Raw genomic sequence first — 20533 nt, 5'->3', positions numbered from 1 at the left:
CTGGCCCACCCTAACATAGTGATAGGAGCATTATTATTCCAAGAGTCAATTAGTGCAGATGACTCCATCCCATGTCTACTTTCATGGAAGGCAGTCCAAACCAAGGAAAAGTATTATATCTGGGAACAATGGATGGTTAGGTATCTCAGGATTAGCAATGATGAGTAACCTTAACCAGCTCTAAACCTGAAGGACAAGGGGAGGATGTAGTTAGTGAAATCCAGAAAAATATGTAGCTATAGGAGAGAGATGCCCAACAGAAGCTGTGGTTTTCTGTAAAACACATATACTGCCACAGTGCCCTGGCAGAAAGAGAGCCGGGATAATAAATAATCTTTCTCTCCTCTTACTCTCTCCTACAATCTCCTTCCAGTGCCTCTGGTTGAATAGTTCCCCAAATGAAAGTCAGAGCAAAGGTGCTGTGTTGATAGAATCCTTAGAAGTCAGCCTCCCAGGGCACAGAGCAGAGTGGAAAAGGGCACAAGTAGATCTAGAGGAGCAACCAGAGAATAAAGAGCAAATCTATTTGCTTACCCAAAGCCTGAGTTTCTAGAGAAGGTTGCATAGGAGGAAGGTGGCAGAGAGGCTGAAAGAAATTTTCTCAAGCTAGAAAGGCTGCAGAGGTGTTGCTACCTGAACATGCTCTATGGTGGAAGAAGGACAAAAGTGGAAAGACCTCAGAGGGGACGGCTGAGGGTTGAACAGAGGGAGGCTAGGAACTTCTAGGTCAGTGTAGAATATGACTTAGTTCTTTTAAAATAAAGAAACATGACATCTGACTTTATGGAATAAGAATCATATCTACGAAACACATACTATTACTCTGTGTGATTTTCCAAATTGTAACAAAAGAAACCTAGTTATTTTGTGCTGGTAAAAGTTATAGGTTATCTTCCTAAATCCATCCTATATAGCAATGTTATAAGTTATCTTCCTATATAGTCCTTCCACTTATCTTCTTAAAAAATGACTACTAGACATTTAAAACTGGCACCAGTATATATCTGTTAACATTGTGCTATACTTGTTTCCTGTCTTTTTTTCTCCAAAAGTGCCAACCACTAACATAAATTTAGTGTATATCCTTTCAGTCAATTGTTTTGTACTTTTACATACACATGTAATGATTTTTTAAAAAGGTTTGTGGAAGTGGAATTATATTATCTTAGCCCTTTTGAGAAACAACCTATCCTATCTGGTTCTTGAGTACATTCCTCTCCAGTCTGACATACAGAAATCAGAAGAACATCTGAGTGTTTAGCTCTATGGTTCCCTACAAATCTTCTGTATCAGGTGTATCAATTGTTCCAGCAACAAGACCACCCTGCAGGTACACAGGTAACTTATATCCTCATTTAGGGGGCCATGGGAACTCCTGGACAGTCTCCTACCACATTTATGGTCACAGGAAACTAAGAGCTTATTTTTATCCACTTTACCCCTAGACCTACATACTACACAATGATTTCTGATTTACAACTGCTTCAGCATAATGCTGGAGATTGCTATCTCCCTAGGATTTATCCTAGAAAATAAGGTATATACCCTATCTGAGGGGTCTATTGCCCCTAGGTCTCAGCCAAAGAAGGTAAGGACATGGCCAGTTCCCTCCTCCCCCAAATATATACTCATGTCTGTCTTGTTTCATCACCAATCCTCTCCTCAAGAATCTTTCCCTCCAAACTCATGGTATCTTTATCTACTCTTAGTGGGGAACCAGGAAAAATCCTGCTTCTAATTTAGCATAACTTTTTGGTAAATCTTTCTTTCTTATACCTAGATCAATGGTCTTTTGAATTTATAAAGTAAGATTTTATTCTTTACTCCTGATTGGGACTATAGTGTTCCAAAGTGCAGATGGTTACAGAATGAGAGTGAATTCCAAGAAGCAAAGAACATCTCAGATAATATGTAAATCATTACTCTGTTACACAAGCAAAATCATACAATATGTGACATTTTGTGTCTGACTTCTTTCACATATCATAATGCTTTCAAGGCTCATCCATATTTTAACACATATCAATAGTTTTTCCTTTTTGTGGCTGAATAGTATTCCATTGTATGGATATACCACATTTATATAATTATTCACCAGGTGATGGATATATTGTTTTTTCCCCCATGCTTGACTATTATGAATAAATCTACTATGGACATCCAAGAACATATTTTTGTGTGAACAGATGTTTTAATTTCTCTTAGAATGTGCCTAGGAGTGGTATTGTTATTGGTTATTATAGATATCTATATGGTAGATAACTCTATGTTTAACATTTTAAGAATCATCAAATTATTTTCCAAAAAGACTGCATAATTTTACATTTTTGCCTGCAATGTATGAAGGTTTCAGTACTCGCCATACCTGTTATACCCTGTCTTTTAAAATTTTAGCCATCCTAGTGGGTGTAAACTATTACCTTATGGTTTTGACTTGCATTTTCCTGATAGCTAATGATTTTGAGCTTGTTTTCATGTGCTTATTGGACATTTGTATATCTTCTTTGAAGAAATGTCTATTCAAATCCTTTGCTCATTTTAAAATTGGATTATGTATCATTTTATTAATGAGTTATATTTGTTTATAAAATTCTGGATACAAGCCACTTACCAGATATCAGATTTATCCCAGTCTGTGGGTTGTATTTTCACTTTTTTGCTAGTGTCTTTTATAACACCAATGTTTTAAATTTTGATGAAATGTAATTTATTTTTTTCTTTTATCACTGTGCTTTTGATGTCATTTCTAAGAAAACATTATCTATCAGAGTTCATGCAAATTAACTCCTATATTTTGATCTAAGAGGGCTATAGTGTCATGTCTTACATTTAGGTCTATGATCCATTTATTTTACTTTTTTTATTTTAGTAAAGTATACATGACATAAAATTTAACATTTAAACATTTTTAAGTGTAAAATGTAATGGCATTAAGTATATTTACATTGTTGTGTAACCATCACCACTATCCATTTCCGGAACTTTTTCATCATCCCAAACTGAAACTCTGTGCCCATTAAACATTAACTTCCTATAATCCCCTGCCCCAAACCCCTGGTAACCACTACTCTATTTTCTGTCTTTATGAATTCTATTATTTTAAATACCTCATATAAGTGGAATCATACAGTATTTGTGTTTTTGTGAGTGGTTTATTTCACTTAGCATAACTCAAGTTTCATCCATGTTGTAGCATGTCAGAATTTACTTCTTCTTTAAGGCTGACTTGTTTTTTGTATTTATATTCATCAGGGATATCGCCAGTATTTTTCTTTTCTTGTCGTGTTCTTATCTAGCTTTGGTATCAGGGTAGTGCTGGCCTTGTAAAATGAGTTTGGGAGTACTCCCTCCTCCTTGCTGGAGTCCTTGAGTGCCATGGTGCTGAAGTGGATTGTGAAAGCCTGGGACACGGTAGTCAGCTTGGCAATGGGCCCTCCTGGATTCCCCCTGGAGCCTGTGTCACAGGCATTGATTGGGAGCCTGAGGCCACAAAAGCCATCCAGGGCAGTAGGAGCCAGCCAGTGCTGGAATGTACTGGGAAACTGCTGGAGCTTGATGGAAGTCTGTTGTCACAAGGGCTACCTGATGCCATAGGAACCAGCTGGTGCTGGTGCAAGCTGGGAGTCTGCATTCATGGGAGTTTGTCAGGAACCTGATTCCAGCTGAGTCAGCTGGCACCTTGCTGGGCTGTGATCCTGGGACCACTGGAGATGCCTAAGACTGTGGGAGCCAGTAGGCACCAGAGTAGATTGAGGGCCTTGGTTCATGGAAGCATTCTAGGAGCCTGGAGACAAGGAAGCTGCCTGGAGAGGAAGAATCACCTGTGGCCACCGGCCACCTGGGACTACTGAAGCTGGCCAGTTCCTTGGTGGGGAACTGAGTTTGCAGGGGCCCTCTAATAACCTGGAGCCAGGAAGCTGCCTGAAGTTATGGATGTTGTCTGTGAATGCTGGAGTAGCAGACACCAATGTGAGATGGGAACTTGACTTCCTGGAAATCTGCTAGAAGCCTGGTGCTGTGGAAGCCACCTGGGTCCTTAGGAGCTGCCTGGGGCCACTAGAGTCAGCAGATGTCAGATGAGCTGGGAGCCTACTGGAAGCCTGGTACCACAGATGCTACCCAGTGCTTTGAGACCCACCTGGGGTCACAGGAGCTGCCAGATGCCAGGGTTAGACGGGGGGACCTGGATTCACAGGAGCCCATTTTGTGCCTGGTACCATAAATGCTACCTGGTGCCACTAGAGCTGGCGGGTGCCAGGGTGAGCTGGGGCCTGGCTTCCTCAGAGCTCACTGGGAGCCTGGAATCACAGGAGCCACCAGGGGTCACAGGAGCAGCTTGGAGCCCCCAGAGCTCTCAGGTGCATGGGTGTGATGGGGGCCTGTGTTCCCAGGAGCCTGCTGGGAGCCATCCTATAGAAACCACCTGGAACTGTGAGAGGTGTCTGGGACCACTGGAGTAGGCAAGTGCTAGGGTGAACTGGAAGCCTAAATGTGTGGTAACCTGCTGGGAGCTCTAGAATGGAAGCTGCTTGAGATGCTGGAGTAGGCATGTGCCAGAGTGAACTTGGGTCTGGCTTCACAGGAGCCCATCAGGAACTTTATACCAAAAGTGTCACTTGGGGCCACTGGAGCCAGTAGGCACCAGGGTGAGATGGTGGCCTGGGTTCCTGGGAGCCTTTGGGGAGCCTGGTGCCAAGGGATCTACGCGGAGCTGTTAGAGTTGACAAGTGAGCGGGGACCTTGGTTCCTGGGAGTCCTCCAGGAGTCCTGTCATGGAAGCTGCCTGAGACTGCTGGAGTAGGCAGGCACTGGGGTCAGCTGGGGTCTGGGTTCATGGGAGCCTGCTGGGAGCTTGGCGCCAAGGATGGCATTTGGGGCTGCCAGAGCTGCCTGTGGTCACTGGAGCCAAAAGGTACCTGGGTGAGTGGGGGTCTGGGTTTTCAGGAGCCTGCAGGGAGTGACCTACAGCTGTGGGAATTGGCTTGGTGCCTGGGTGGGTTCTTTCTGGGGTTTGTGGTAAAGTTGGGTACTCATTTTACTCCCCTCTCATGGGGAAGGTGTCTTTCTCCACACTGAGCTGCCTTAGCTTAGGAGAGGGGTAATGAGGTAGTGTGAATCTGTCTTTCTTACACTCCTCAATGTGTCCTTTCTTATTTCTTATTTCTGTGGTTCACCCAGGTGCTGTGATTGCCTCACCTAGAGTATTTGCTCTTGTGAAGGTATTTTCGTGTTTTCAGACCTATTTTTAAATAAGACTAGTTGTTCTCTGATGGCCAGAACCTCTATGTGTTCCAATTCTATCAAGGTCTAGTTAATTATGATCCAGATATAGGATTATTTAACCACTCGTATAGATACTAAAGCTTATGGAATCAGGCTGTTTGTATGAGGGTCTCCATGACCTTAGATGAAATGTGAATTGGGAAAATTCAGCTGGCCTTTGTAGAAAAGAAGCCACCAAATACTGATTCTCCATTACTTGGAATATAATCTAAATTACACAGACCTGGATTTGGTAGAGATTTCATAAACTTAGCCCTAATTTATGTATATATCACTAGGGCCTAAGACACAGTAGATCCTTAATAAATATTTGTGATGCAGAGATATTATTTTCAAAGACTATTAATGTGTTTTTCTCCTTTTAATGTTTACTCATGTATGAGATTCCAGTATTTTGCTAGATATGCTCATTTCACCCATTGTTTGTGTATAATCTGAGTGTGTGTGTGTGTCTGTGTCTGTGTAAGGGAGGGGATTAGGATTACAAAAGGAAGGCAAAAAAAGTGGATATCAATATTAAACTTTAAGCATGTCAAATAGGATTTTTTCCCTAGTCTGTAGTAGACAATAATCTTGAAAAACAAGTATTGTCAAGAGAGGAAAAATATGCTATAGATTTTTAAAAGTGTTTCCTTTACATATGGAGAGGCAGGTTGATGAAATATGAAGTTTATGTGGTATCTTCCGCAGACTAGAGAGGAGATACTCCTTCCATTATTCAGTTGGGGCTTAGTGTCTCTAGCAAGTGGTATATGATGTAAAAGAAGTCCATTACAAAGAGGAAAAGTAACTGAAAAACCTGCCCTCTTCCTCAGGTGACTGTGATAAGAGAAAAATGACATCTGAAAAAATGTATGTTTTATGGTGTTTTTTTCTTTTCCTGGAATAAGATCTTGAGGTGGGAATCTTGTTGGAGAGCTTAAGAGAAAATCTGAAATCAGAGGAGTTTTTGTTCTCTTTTCCATTTGGGACTATAGGAGGAGACTTCCTTTCAGTGTTCCCTCCATATCAAAACGTGGCCGCAACCACATCTGAGTCAAGTTGATGTATGGTAGAGTTAGACAGAGAGAGAAACTGAGTTTAGTGCCCCAGAGTCTCCTCTAAGGTCCTGTGTAGTATAGAAAGTATCTATAAGTTCCTTCATGCCCTATGGAAATACTGGGAAAGTAGCTGATGATGTTGTCTGGAGAGTCATCATAATATAGGTTGAGGGCTGCAGAGCAGGGGGACCCTGAGAGCAAGGTCATAGTGATTACAGAAAAATCAAGAACCAATATTTTCTTTCCAATCTGAGTATAATGTCTAAATGTATCAGCCTTTACACTTGTTGAAAGAGTATATAAATTAATAACTCCCTTTCTTATCTTTGTTAGCTTAAACCAAACTGATAGGTCATCTCCACTATGCTATGGTAGCAAAGGTCCTGCCCCTATAACTCCTTTTCCAAACTAGATTTGACTGAAGCAAGCATAGTTATGTTTCAGTACTCTGAGCCTCTGCAGCTCTCCATTCTGACTGCTCAACTCTGCTCAGATTTTGGCAGCCCAGCTAAGCCATAGTAGCCCAAGCACAATTTTTTTCCAGTTTTTTTTGACACATAGCAAATACATCACTGTATAAGTTTAAGGCCTACAGCATGATGGCTTGATTTACACATATTGTGAAACGATTATCACAATAGGCTCAGCTAACATCCATCATTTCATATAGATACAATAAAGGGAAAAGAAAGAAGAAAGGAAAAAGAAAAAAAAATTTCTCCTTATGATGAGAACTCTTAGGATTTATTCTCTTAAAAACTTTCTTATGTATCATATAAAAAAGTGTTAACTATTATCATTGTTGTACATTATATTCTTAGTACTTCTTTATCTTATAACTGGAAAGTTGTACCTTTTGACTACCTTCCTCCAATTTCCCTTTCCCCCACACTCTGCCTTTAGTAAGCAGGTCTGATCTCTTTTTCTATGAGTTTGGTTTCTCTTTCTCTCTCTCTCTCTCCCTCTCTCTCTCTCTCTCTCTTTTAGATTCCACATATAAGTGAGATCATAAAGTATTTGTCTTTTTCTGACTTATTTCACTTAGCATAATGCCCTCTAGATCCATCCATGCTATTGAAATGGTAGGATTTCCTCATTTTTTATGGCAAAATAATATTCCATTGTATAGATAGATAGATGATAGATAGATAGATAGATAGATAGATAGATAGATAGATAGATAGAAAGATAGATATACCACAAGGTCTTTAACCATTCATCTATCAATGGACACTCACTCTGTTTCCATGTCTTGACTATTGTAAATAATGCTGCTATGGACATGGGGATGCAGATATCTTTTCTTTCTTTTATTTTTATACATCTTTATTGGAGTATATTTGTTTGACAATGTTGTGTTAGTTTCTGCTGTATAACAAAGTGAATCAGCTATATATATACATATATCTCCATATCCTCTCCCTCTTGAGCCTCCCTCCTACCTACCTTATCCCACCCCTCTATGTTGTCGCAAAGCACCGAGCTGATCTCCTTGTGCTATGCTGCTGCTTCTCACTAGCTATCTATTTTACATTTGGTAGTGTATATATGTCGATGTTACTCTCACTTCATCCCAGTTTCCCCCTTCCTCCCCGTGTCCTCAAGTCCATTCTCTATGTCTTCGCCTTTATTCCCACCCTGCCTCTAGGTTCATCAGTACCATTTTTTAAAAAAATTCCATATATATGTGCTAGCATATGGTATTTGTTTTTCTCTTTCTGACTTACTTCAATATGTATGACAGATTCTAGGTCCATCCACCTCACTACAAATAACTCAATTTCATTTCTTTTTATGGCTGAGTAATATTCCATTGTATATATGTGCCACATCTTCTTTATCCATTCATCTGTCGATGGACACTTAGGTTGCTTCCGTGTCCTGGCTATTGTAAATAGTGCTGCAATGAACATTGTGGTACATGTCTCTTTTTAAATTATGGTTTTCTCTGGGTATATGCCTAGTAGTGGGATTGCTGGGCCATATTTTTAGGTTTTTAAGGAACCTCCATACTGTTCTCCATAGTGGTTGTATCAATTTACATTCCCACCAACAGTACAGGAGGATTCCCTTTTCACCACACCCTCTCCAGCATGTATTGTTTCTAGATTTTTTTATAATGGCCATTCTCACCGGTGTGAGGTGATACCTCACTGTAGTTTTGATTTGCATTTCTCTAATAATTAGTGATGTTGAGCAACTTTCCATGTGCCTCTTGGCCATCTGTATGTCTTCTTTGGTGAAATGTCTATTTAGATCTCCAAAATATGCAAACAGCTCATGGAGCTCAATATCAAAAAACAAACAACCCAGTTAAAAATTGGGCAGCAGATATCTTTTCAAGTTAGTGTTTTCATTTCCTTTGAATATAGTCCCAAAAGTGGTATTGCTGGATCATATGGTAGTTCTGCCTTTAATTTTTTGAGGAACTGCTAAACTGTTTTCCATAGTGGCTGTACCAATTTGCATTCCCACCAACAGTGCACAAGGGCTCCTTTTTCTCCACATCCAGCATTTGTATTTTTGATGATGGCCATTCTAATAGGCATGAGGTGATATCTCATGGTGGTTTTAATTTACATTCCCCCAATGACTAGTGATGTTGAGCATCTTTTCATGTACCTGTTGACCTTTTATATATCTTCTTTGGAAATATGTCTATTCAGGTTCTTTGCCCATTTTTTAATTGAGTTGCTTGCTTTTTGCTACTGAGTTGTATGAGTTCTTTATATATTTTGGATATTACCCCCTTATTAGATATATGTATGGTTTGCAAATATTTTTTCCCCTTCCATAGGTTTTTTTTCATTTTGTTGATGGTTTCTTTCACTGTACAGAAACTTTTAAGTTTGATGTAGTCCCACATGTTTATTTTTTTTATTTTTTTGCTTGCTGAGCATGATTTTCAAATGCAGCCCTGGGCAACATATACATACCTCTCCTACTAGTCAATATCTGATCAAAATGAAGCAAGCCTAACTGGACCATCAAGAAGATGGTATTCTTTCTCTGTTTGCCTGACCAAGCATGACTCTGGACATGATTTCCCTATTGGTGCCATCTAGCTGTGACTGGAGCATTGGCAAGCTGAGCTGTGGTAGGTCCTTTGACCTTTCTTTTTCCCACTGGCTCACACTCCAATTTAACTTGACAGGCCAAGCTTTGCTCTGGAGATAAAAGTTTAAGTAACTCTACTTCTGCATTGACTTAGATAAGGTATGAATTTAAAGATCCAACAGAACTCTCTGCGTGTGTGTTTATTATTTTTTACAGCATCTCTATGTTTCCATCTCTACCCCTAGAACTGAAGATGTCTATAACCCTTTATTTAGAATTAAAGACAATGGCAGGAATAAGAAACAAAGCAGGGGGATTTTATTTTTGTATTTAAATACATTAGCTACTGGAAAAATAAATATCAAAAGGTCAATTCAAGCTGCACTTGACATAATGTAAAGCCACACTTTATAAGCAGAGGAAATAGATTTTATTTAAATTCAGTTTGTCAAAGTACAAATATCTTTGTACAACCTATGTTGCTCTTTTTTAAAAACTTAAAAGGTAGTAGTACGTTTTATAAGCATCTCTGGATTTTATTTGTTGGTTTCACATACTACAATACAAAGCCCATTTAAAAGGACATATTGCAGAAATTCTAAAATCGTAATTTAATTGAAAAGTTACTTTCATAAAGAAGGTTTTTCAACATTTTATCTTAAATATTGGGTTGGCCAAAAAGTTCGTTTGGGTTTTTCCATAACATCTTATGGAAAAACCCAAACGAACTTTTTGGCCAACCCCCTCCCCCCCTTTTTTTAAATAATTGGACACGGAAGTGAGAATTTAAAGGTAAAATACTACCCAGCTAGTCTTTTTTGTTGTTTTTTAATTTAAAAACATTTGTAGTGCATATATCCTTAACATTCTCTACTGGATGAATATAAAATTGACAGAAAACCATGTACTGGTACATAAAAGATAATTATAGAATTAACCACGGATGTTGAACATTTTGGTGTTTCCATGTGTTAATATTGTAGAACATCGCGATTTTACTGCTGTTGAAAAATTGCTTTGTTTTTGAAAACTGGTTTAACTTAATGGCAGGTGTTTTAAGAGTTCACAGAAATGTTTGAGGAGAATGTTACTGTCTATACAAGTGAGGCCCTGACACTCGAAAGCTGAGGTCACAATTTGTATCAATATGATAAATATTCACCATTTTATTGTATAGATTGTGTATATGGAATTACAATAATATTTTACTGGTAAAATAAATGTTATCTAACAAGACAACATGTTAAGGAATACCAAATCTATATGTGTGCTTTGGAAAATGGTACTGTAAAAGAGTAAGTCTGTGAAAATTTTAACCTACTGTGATCAGCATAACAAATTATGTCAATGAGTTTTTTTTAAAAAAATCTCACCACAGTAAAAGCTTTCTTCTTGGTAAATGCGAAGTATTACTTAGCTATTTGGGATATTGTTCAGAGAAAAGAATGATGTCTTACTGAAAATCAAACCTTATAATTTAAGCTTTAGATGTTCTCTTTTATGTTAGTTACGTTCCAAATGATAGGGTACCTATTTTTTTTTTTTGAAATAGAAAATGTTTTTAACTTATTAGACTCAAAATTACCAATGCTTTTATAACCTTTTATACTTTGGTCACTATCAATTTCCCTTAAACATTTTAACATTTTAAAGTAACGAGGCTAAACCTAGACTATTGGATTTTCATTTATATTATTAGCTGCAACAACATATACACTAAACACCTATATGTAATTAATGTTTGAAAACTTGCTTTGGCTTCACAAATGAGAGCATTTATAACTACATATTAAAATGACACAATAATTTTCATGTTTGATTACTAATTGAAGGAAAGAACGTATTTCTTCTTCCTCTCCTCTTCCTACTCCACTTCTTGAAATTATCCAGTTTCCTTCCTTTTGATAAAGATAGCTTTATGGTAGCTTCACCACCACAACACATGCACCAGCTCTTCCAATGTTAACAGGAACTTCCTAACACAGAAAACAAAAACAAGGAAAGAAATGCTGTTTGAATGAACTCTGCCTTTAGCATAATATATTGGAGTTGAAAAAGTCCTTAGCTATTCTGGCCCAACCTTCATCTTGTATAAAGATATGGGAAAATGCAGCCCAGATAATAGTCCAATGTGGAACGAGCATAGTCTTTAAAATGAAGTAGGCCTGAGTTTGAAGAACAGGTGATCTTGGGTAAATTTCACCTCTCTGATAATTTTCTCACTTTAAAAATTACAGCTAATAATACTCATTCTTCAAGGTTTTTGTTAGGGTTAAGGAAGATAATGAATGAAAATAATTAGGCATATAGTAGTTATAATCTCATTATCTATTAGTTCTCTTTCAACATTTTCAAGGTCACACAATGAAACAGTGAAATGCCTGGAATAGAATCTAGGTCTCTTAGCTACTGGTCTATAATTTTCTGAAAAGTAAATTACAAACATTTTGATTATTGTATTTGACCTACATCCTTGTTTGCTAAATGTTTTCCTCCATTTCTAGCTGGTCCTAACCATTGTAAAGAGCTACCTACATGGCAGAACTTGAATATTTCTGAGGGTCTTCATGAATCATATTTTTGGAGGAAAGAGCTAGGAACCCATTATCAGGTGTCAGTATATTAACACATAACTTATTTAGAACAGTAACCAGCTTACTAAGTAGAAAACAGAGCACCATGAAGTTAGTATAAGGGAAGGTGACGTTTGATACCAAATACAAGGTTTGCTTGTTTGTGGAAATGGTGAAGAGTTAATCATACTTCATATTTTATTAATCCGTCATTTAATCAACAAAACACCATTAGATATTTTGGAATAAGTATAGAGCTATCACTGCCAAAGCTGTCAGAAGCATTAAGTTTCCTTTAGCACCCCCAAGATGTCCTTTCAGTGCCCCTTCTTGTACTTTCCTTAAAATTTCTTCTGTTAGATGACCAGCACTCTTGAGGGAGTTAAATTCCAGTCTCTTACTGTGCACCAAGTCCCTTGAATGACTGATCAGTAGTTAGGAGTGTTGTAATTTGTAGAACCTCTATAAGGAGGGGACTGAAGGATTTTCCTCCTGGGCACCAGCCAATAAGAAGGGGCAGACATTTGTGGGTGAGGACATTATTCTTTGCTCCTCAAGTCATAATACATACACAGAAAGTTGGTCAGAGAGTAAAGCTCTTGGATTGTTGAATCTGATTCACTTTTCTATAAAAGGAATGAGTCCATCAAGTTAAGAGAATGTCTTGTCATCACTTTATATAAGTGCTGATGGATCCTGCTAATGATCAAACAGCTCAGTTAATAATTCTCTATAGGTAAATAAAGCACATGCTATAAATTTCATTAAAAGAATTTGATTCAGCCCTAGAGAGGAAGAGAATGGGATTAATTCCAAACACATATTTTAATTTTTAAATTAAAACCTGAAATATATCAATTTGAATACTTTAAATGAGAGTACCTCTTTCCATTCATCTTTCTGTGCATCATATGACTCAACAGTGTTCAAATAAGTATGTCCATCATATCCTCCAACCACATAGAGTTTGTCTCCAAGGGGACATACAGCAACAGCATCTCGAGGAACACTCAGAGGTGCCACAGTTGACCATGAATCATTTTTTGGATCATACCTTAAGAGGTTTAGGAAGACAATTGAGAAGAAAGTTCAACAGTGTTAAAATTAAAAATAATAGACATTAATAAAATGTACTCTTATCTAATATAAGAAATTTAAAATACCTTATACATACCAAGTGTAATCTGACTAATAAACGTTAAGGATAACTAAATGACAGAATTCTCTTCAGCCACCAGATGTCACTCAAAGCATAGTGAAAATGAATTTCCTTTTAAAAATACCACACATTTCTTTGATCAGTACTCAGATTCTCTATGAGGAAATTTCACATATTGGCATCTTAACATTATGTGGAAAATGCCCCCTCTGTCATTTAGTATGCTAGCTGGAATGGGTTTTTCTTATTCTTTGTTATCCACGTTATATCTGAGATGCCTGATCTTGTTTATATGAGAGCTCACATGTTAAGTAATTCTGAATATAATTGCCTTTTTGTTTTATAAACTATAGTACCCTGGTTTTAATACTCTTTGTAGTTACGATGACCACAGTCGTATTCTTTTTCCTCTATGAGAGTTCTTATTTATATTCACAGGACCCTAGGATTTTTTTCCATTTTAATTTGAAGTTAACTCCTTATCCCCAAACCTATTCTGTAAGCAAAATGAAAGAGAATTCAGTAAGCAATATTAATTAAAATCTTCTCCAGGAATTCTTTCCTAAAATTTGAAACCAATATAGAATACTAAGATCTAAAAGGGGTGAACAATAAGAAAAAACTTATATAATTATATGTGGAAATTATCTCTGATTTTATATTGGCCTATTTGTAAAGCCCAATGAAAAATATTTATTTTACAAAATTTCATTTATTACCATCTACTAATTTCCTTACATTTGTATTACTCATCTTATTTCTGTTTTTCTCTCTTTAATCATAATCTAAATTATCTGATCCCAGCTTCCATTTGAACTTGGTCTCACATCCAGTAATATTTTTAATAATATCTGAAATCAGCAATAATTAAGATATCCTCAATATCCACCATATATTGTTGGGTGTCACCTTAAATTCCTATGTTATATTAAAAAGCAGAACCAGAAAATCCACAGCTGTATGCTTTAGCTAATCTGAATCTTTAACACAATTGCTATTGTTAATTGATGCTGCGCTCAGCTGACACAGTACACACATATATGAATGGTGAACCAGGACTTGCAGAAGGATTCCCTTATAGATTTGCATCCAAAACCCAAGATTTTTCTTCATGTGCATGATAATGAATGCTCAAAAATCTGGCTAATGTTAATATTATCTGGACATTGCTTTATTAACAAGAGAAGTTTGGGGAATGTAGAATCTTCTGAAGAAAAAAAAATGGCACCTTGGTTGTTATCTGTAAAGACACAGAGGATCAGTTATTAAAGAAAAAGTTAGCCACTACCTCACCTTCAAATTAAAACAGCACCCAATTTCTCCCCTTTTGTTTCTCTTTTGCTTTTCTATTTCTCCTTACTTTGGATATAAGTAAATATATTCTAGTGGAAATAAAAAGGAGACTGAAGTAAAGAGAATTAGTCATGGACTTATTCCTCCACTTAGAGTAATTACAGACAATTTGCTTGACTTCTTTGCCTCAATTTTCTCGTCAACATTATAGAAATAATAATCCCTGACCCAGCTAACACAAGTTTATGTATTTTAGAAACCTTTAAATTAAATGATTATCTTAATTAATTGGATGAGACTTCTAAGGTACTGAGTAGGCCATCAATGTTTTACCAGAAAATAGTGTCAGGAATATTGTCTAAGACATGGAAATGAGGATTATCTGATTCCACAGAGTGTGCATCTTTGATTGACTTTCTAACTGACAAGGCTATTTTACAACTCTATAGGTGTAGAAGTTAAGCTGTAGAAAACTGAGTTTTCTTGTGATTCCTATACATAACAATAAAATAAACTTTGCCTGATAGAGATAGAATTAATTTCTAACCCCGAATGATGACCCCCCCCAAATATTACATTTTATTCCCTATAGGTTATTAACTGCTTTTGCATCTATTAACAATTTTTTGCAGCATTCTTAATTGTTTTTATGTCTTTTCTTCAAAGATTCTTTGAAGCAATTTTAACATCTTATGGGTTACCTCATTTATTAATGAATCACACAAAATTCTTTGACACGTTACTATTATATTTGTATGAAAGTCATAATTTTCAAAAACTATACTTTAGCACTAGTTATTTTCTCAAGATCTTTACAAGGAAAATGCCAATAAGGGGATAATGTTAGTAATAACAATAATACTAATTACAAAAATAATACAAACAAAATAATAATATGTGCCAGGCAAGGCACTAAGTGCATTAACATTTATTATTTTATACCCTATGAGGTTGATACTAAAATTATTCCCATTTTTCTCATGAGGAAACAGATGATTAGAGATGTAAAGTAACTGGGTCAAGGTCACATAACTTGTAAATAACAGATCTGGGATTTGAACTCAGAGCTGTCTGACTCCAAGTCTAGTGGTTTTAACTAGTATACTATACATTTTTTGTTATGTATAAAGTGCTTTTTCCCGTTAAAAATTAAAAATAGTATATTTGGAAATATAATTATATCATTAAATAAAGTTAAACATTTAATTATTAGGATACGTTTGTAAGCATTTAATTTTGTAGTCTGTATTATGAAATTTTCTATATCAAAAAAATATGAACTGAGTTTATATTTTCCTAGTTGTGTGTGTAAATGCCTATTTAAATTGGTATAGACACGTCAAGCTATTGTAAGGCTAATTTCATGGTGATCACTCTACAGTGCTAAAACGCACCCCAATTCATTTCTCTTTCAGGTCTTAAGATAGAATTTCCCAGTTTCAGGGGTTCTTGGTAAAGCCAGGAAAATGCTGGCATAATAATGGGAGAGAAGAAGGTGATTTAATTAAAATATTTTATGTATTCTAGATTTTTTTCTTATGAAATGTATTCTTTTTGGACCAAACCTAGTTTCTTAATCCCATACATTTAGCTACAAGGAACCAAGTAAATGCAACACAATTTACGCCACTAAGATACAATAAAAAGTCTCCAAAACTGAAATAGAAAAAAAGCATAGACTTCAGTATTCTAGAAAGAAAATCTCTTACTAATTTGAATTTATTATAAGAAAGTTACTATTATAAGAGCTGAGAGTATTACCTGTCTCTCTGTCTATATATTTATATGATTTAACTTTTAATTCAGATGAAATTTTTGTGAAGTCAGGTTTGATTTTCATAGTAACAAACCTTCATGACTTTTTATTTACTAGATATAATTTTTATAGTATTTCATTAGTTTGTATAAAATCTTTCTAGACAACTTTTAATATTTCTGTAAAGAATGACATGAATTCTCCATATCAGTATCACTCTTTGACCACTGCTTCTCATGAATTTATCACTCCAATATAGTTTAGGCATTAATGGAAATTTGAGAAAGCATAATTATTTTTACATGGATTTGTTTGTACATTTGATCAAGTTTTCCCAAATATAATAATTCCTGATGCTGTCTGTTTAGCTTATAGGAGGTGATATAGTCTTTTCCACGCTCAACTCATATAAAGAGGTGGCTACAGTTATTCTTAGGTATAGAAATATGCATATTTTTACAAGCATAAGAATAGAATTCAATGCCTACATACCCTTTTTTAAAATGAAAGCTACACTTACCTTTTTTGAATACAAGTATCAGTTTTTTGAGAGTATGTATACATTCATTCGACAGGTGGGCCTAAACTTTTGTGAATTGTGTGTTGTCTGTAATTTTTTGTGGTCTATGGAGGGCATCAATAAATTATCTAAGCAATTTGAAATTTCAATGGAATCTATCCTTTTTCGACCTTACAGTGAACTTTAACAAGTATTGAGTCTATTGTATTCCTTTGGCCTTTCTAAAAGGGAAACATGATTCCCATCAGTTATACACACACAAGCACAGAGTAAATGCTTAAAAGTTTGTACACATGATGAAATTCTGTATCTATAAAAGTAGAAAATAGTGGCTTGATGTTTAATTCTATCAATAATACTGAGTGTAGAATAGTGAACTTTTAGTTTTATAATGAAATGGAAAGTCAAATATGACTGGCTTCCAAACTTTTAAAAACTCCAGTTATATGAAAAAAATCCTTTAGCCACTATTTGTCATTTAACAATAGAGGGGTTCAACTGCCACTTCTGTAGGGTGATAGGGATATACTGGATTTTCAAGATCTTTTCCATTTATAATTACATATAATTTCATTATTGTGCTTCAGGATATAAATAAAAGGCAGAGCAAATTCAGCTTTATCTTTTAAATATACAGGTAAGTCAAGGTGATTTTCATGTAGTTTTTATCTTGTTAATGCTGCATCAGTAGGGAGTGATGTCAGCAAGATGGTAGACTAGGAAGCTCTAGGATCTTATTCTGTCACAAAAATATTAAATAAACAAGTAGAGACTGGCAAAAATAACTTTGTAGGAGTTCTGGAAATCAGTCAAAGACCCACAGCAACCAAATGCCAGCTCAGTCAAGAAAAAGATGTAGGCAATTTTGTGAAATTTTTTACTTTCTCTGGCCCCACCCCCTCCTAGAAAGGCATGGCATGGATTGGAGAAAGTAGTGGCCCAGCCCCAGTTCCTTTCCTTGAACCAGAGAGAAAAGAGCAGAGCTAATATGCAGCAACACAACCTGTCTCAGTTGTTGCCAAAGGGATTATCTTCTGTGTTACCTAACTCAGAGCTCAGTCAAAAGTGGGACAGCTCAGATTTCAGGCTAGGAAAAGCCATGGGAAGTACTGTACATGGTTCATGAAAGCTGTCGGGAGATTACAGATGCATAGACAACTGGGACAAGAGATTATTGGTACTATGAGAGATTACTGATTACTCCAGTAGAATAGCTAAGGCTCTGAAAGGCAGCAGGGCTGAGAACCTTAAGGAAGTTAAGGCATTTAAAAGCAGCCATGTATACAGAGAATCAACACACACACACACACACACACACAAACACACACACAGGCCCAGGAAACAAACCCAGTAAAGGTCTGAGAAGACCTCAAGCCTTCAAGCTGGACTTATCCCAAGCATAGGACATAATTAGTGATTAAATAACGATAGTCTTCCTATGCATGGAGTCAATCTGCAAGGACTGGGAAAGGTATCTGTTATTTCAAATGGCCAGTTTTCAACAAAAGACCACAAAGCATACAAATAAACAAGAAAATGAATTTCACTCAGAAGAACAAAGTAAACCTCCAAAACCATCCCTGTAGAAACACAGGCATCTGTGTAACAAGAAAAAGACATTTAAGCAACTGTCTTATATATTCTCAAAGAGTGAAAAGAAGAACAGGCAAAGAACTAAAAGAAATCAGGAAAATGATAAATGAACAAAATTAGAAGATCAACAAAGGAAATAAATTATAAAGAAGAAAAAATAGAAATTCTGGTGCTGAAAAATGAAATGACTGAATTAAAAAACTCACTAGAATTTTCCACTGGAGACTGAAGCAAGCAGAAGAAAGAATAAGTGAACTTGAAGACAAGTTTTTTGAAATTATCAAGTCTGAGTGAAAAGAATGAAGAAAAGTCAACAGAGTCTAAGGGACCTCTGAGACAACATCAAGTGGGTCAATATATGCATTTTAGGGAAAAAAGAAGCAGAAGAAGAAGAAAAAGAAGAAGAAGAAGAGGAAGAAGAAGAAGAAGAAGAAGAAGAAGAAGAAGAAGAAGAAGAAGAAGAAGAAGAAGAAGAAGAAGAAGAAGAGGAAGTAGAAGAAGAAGAAGAAGAAGAAGAAGAAGAAGAAGAAGAAGAAGAAGAAGAAGAAGAAGAAGAAGAAGAAGAAGAAGAAGAAGAAGAAGAGGAAGAGGAAGAGGAAGAGGAAGAAGGAGAAGGAGGAGGAGGAGGAGGAGGAGAAGGAGAAGAAGAAGAAGAAAGGGAGGAGGAGGAGGTGGGGGAAGAGTAAGAAGAAATAGTTCTACAGTAATAGTAGGAGAATTTGACTTCCCACTTTCAATAATGGATAAAATAAACCAGACAAACTATCAGTAAGTACATGAAAGATGAACAACATTATAGACCAATTGGACCTAACAAACATATATAAAAATTTCTACTCCCCCAAAACTCAGAAGACATATTTTTCACAAGTAAGCATGGAACATTATCTAGGATAGACCATATGTTAGGACATAAAACAAGTCTTAACAAATTTAAAAGGCTGAAAACATGCAAGGTATTTTCACAGTGGGATGAAACTAAAAATCAACAACAGAAGGAAAAGTGATATGTCCACACATATGGAAATGAAAGTACCTACACTTAACCAATGAGTCAAAGAATATATTGTAAGGGAAATTAAAAAACATCTTGAGACAAGTGAAAATGAAAACATGGCTCATACAGTGTCTTCTGGAATGCAAAGAAAGCAATGATGTGATATGGGGAATCAATAACTGTAAAGGCTTACATTTAAAAGGAAGAAAAATTGCAAGTCAAAAACCTAACTTTACACCTTAAGAAACTGGAAAAAGAAGAGTAACTAAACCCAAAGCTAGCATAAGGTAGGAAATAATAGAGATTAGATCATAGATAAATAATATAGAGAATAACAAAACAATAGAGAAAATCAATGAAATTAAGAGTTGGTTCTGCAAAACATCAAAATTGATAAACCTTTAGCTAGATTGAGTATGAGAAAAAGACAAAACTCATATAAAATCAAACGAAAGAGGCAGCAATTAGTACTGATTTTACAGAAAGAAAGGATTATAAAAGTACTATCAAGAATTGTTCACTAACAATTTGATTAACTGTCATGAAATGGACAAATTTCTAGAAACACACAACCTATCAAGATTGAACCAATAGAAAATTTCTATTTTCAAGATGAAATAGAAAATCTGAATAGACCTCTAATGGTAAGGAGATCAAAAGTCTCCCAAGAAAGTACAGTTCATCCTCAAACAACGTGAATGTTAGGGGGCACCAACTCCCTGTAGAGTCAAAAATTCGTGTATAGCTTTATAGTCATCCCTCCATATCCAAGGTTCCACATTTTTGGATTTAACTAAGGATTGTATAGTACTGTAGTATGTATTTATTGAAAAAAACTCCACATCTAAGTAGACCTGTGCAGTTCAAACCCCTGATGTTCAAGGGTCAACTGTATTCAAAAATCTCCCAAAAAATAAAAGCCTAGGGTTAGTTGGCTTTACTGGTGAATTTTACTTTAGATTTAGGAAAGAATTAACACCAATTCTTCTCAAAATCTTCCAAAAAATTGGAGAAGAAGTAACACTTACTCATTCTATAAGGTCAGCATTGCACTGATACCAAAGCCAGACACTATAAGAAAACTACATACCAATATTCCTAATAAATACTGATGCAAAAAATTTTCAACATAAGACTAGCAAATTGAATTCACTGGCATTATTAACATGATTATTCATATGGAATGCAACAATGGGTTATCATACGAAAATCAATCCATGCAACACACCACACTGACAGAATGAAGGAGGAAAAAACACATG

The 20533-nt window shown here is 36.0% G+C and overlaps 1 protein-coding gene across 1 annotated transcript in view; it reads right to left on the bottom strand.

The window, feature by feature from the left end:
* Positions 1 to 11133: 11133 nt before the first annotated feature.
* Positions 11134 to 20533, bottom strand: part of KLHL4 (kelch like family member 4) — a 102225-nt gene continuing 92825 nt past the window's right edge. The window contains exons 10-11 of the mRNA XM_068533299.1: positions 12836 to 13007; positions 11134 to 11356 (exon numbers count right to left, since the gene is read on the bottom strand). Of these exons, the coding sequence (XP_068389400.1) occupies positions 11297 to 11356; positions 12836 to 13007 (232 nt within the window). The 3' untranslated portion in view covers positions 11134 to 11296. The remainder of the gene's footprint in view (positions 11357 to 12835; positions 13008 to 20533) is intronic.

The sequence above is a fragment of the Eschrichtius robustus genome, chromosome X, assembly GCF_028021215.1.
Source record: "Eschrichtius robustus isolate mEscRob2 chromosome X, mEscRob2.pri, whole genome shotgun sequence".
Taxonomy (NCBI): Eukaryota; Metazoa; Chordata; class Mammalia; order Artiodactyla; family Eschrichtiidae; genus Eschrichtius; species Eschrichtius robustus.
The sequence above is the reverse complement of the archived record's forward strand: the minus strand, read 5'-3'. Positions and strand labels throughout refer to the sequence as shown.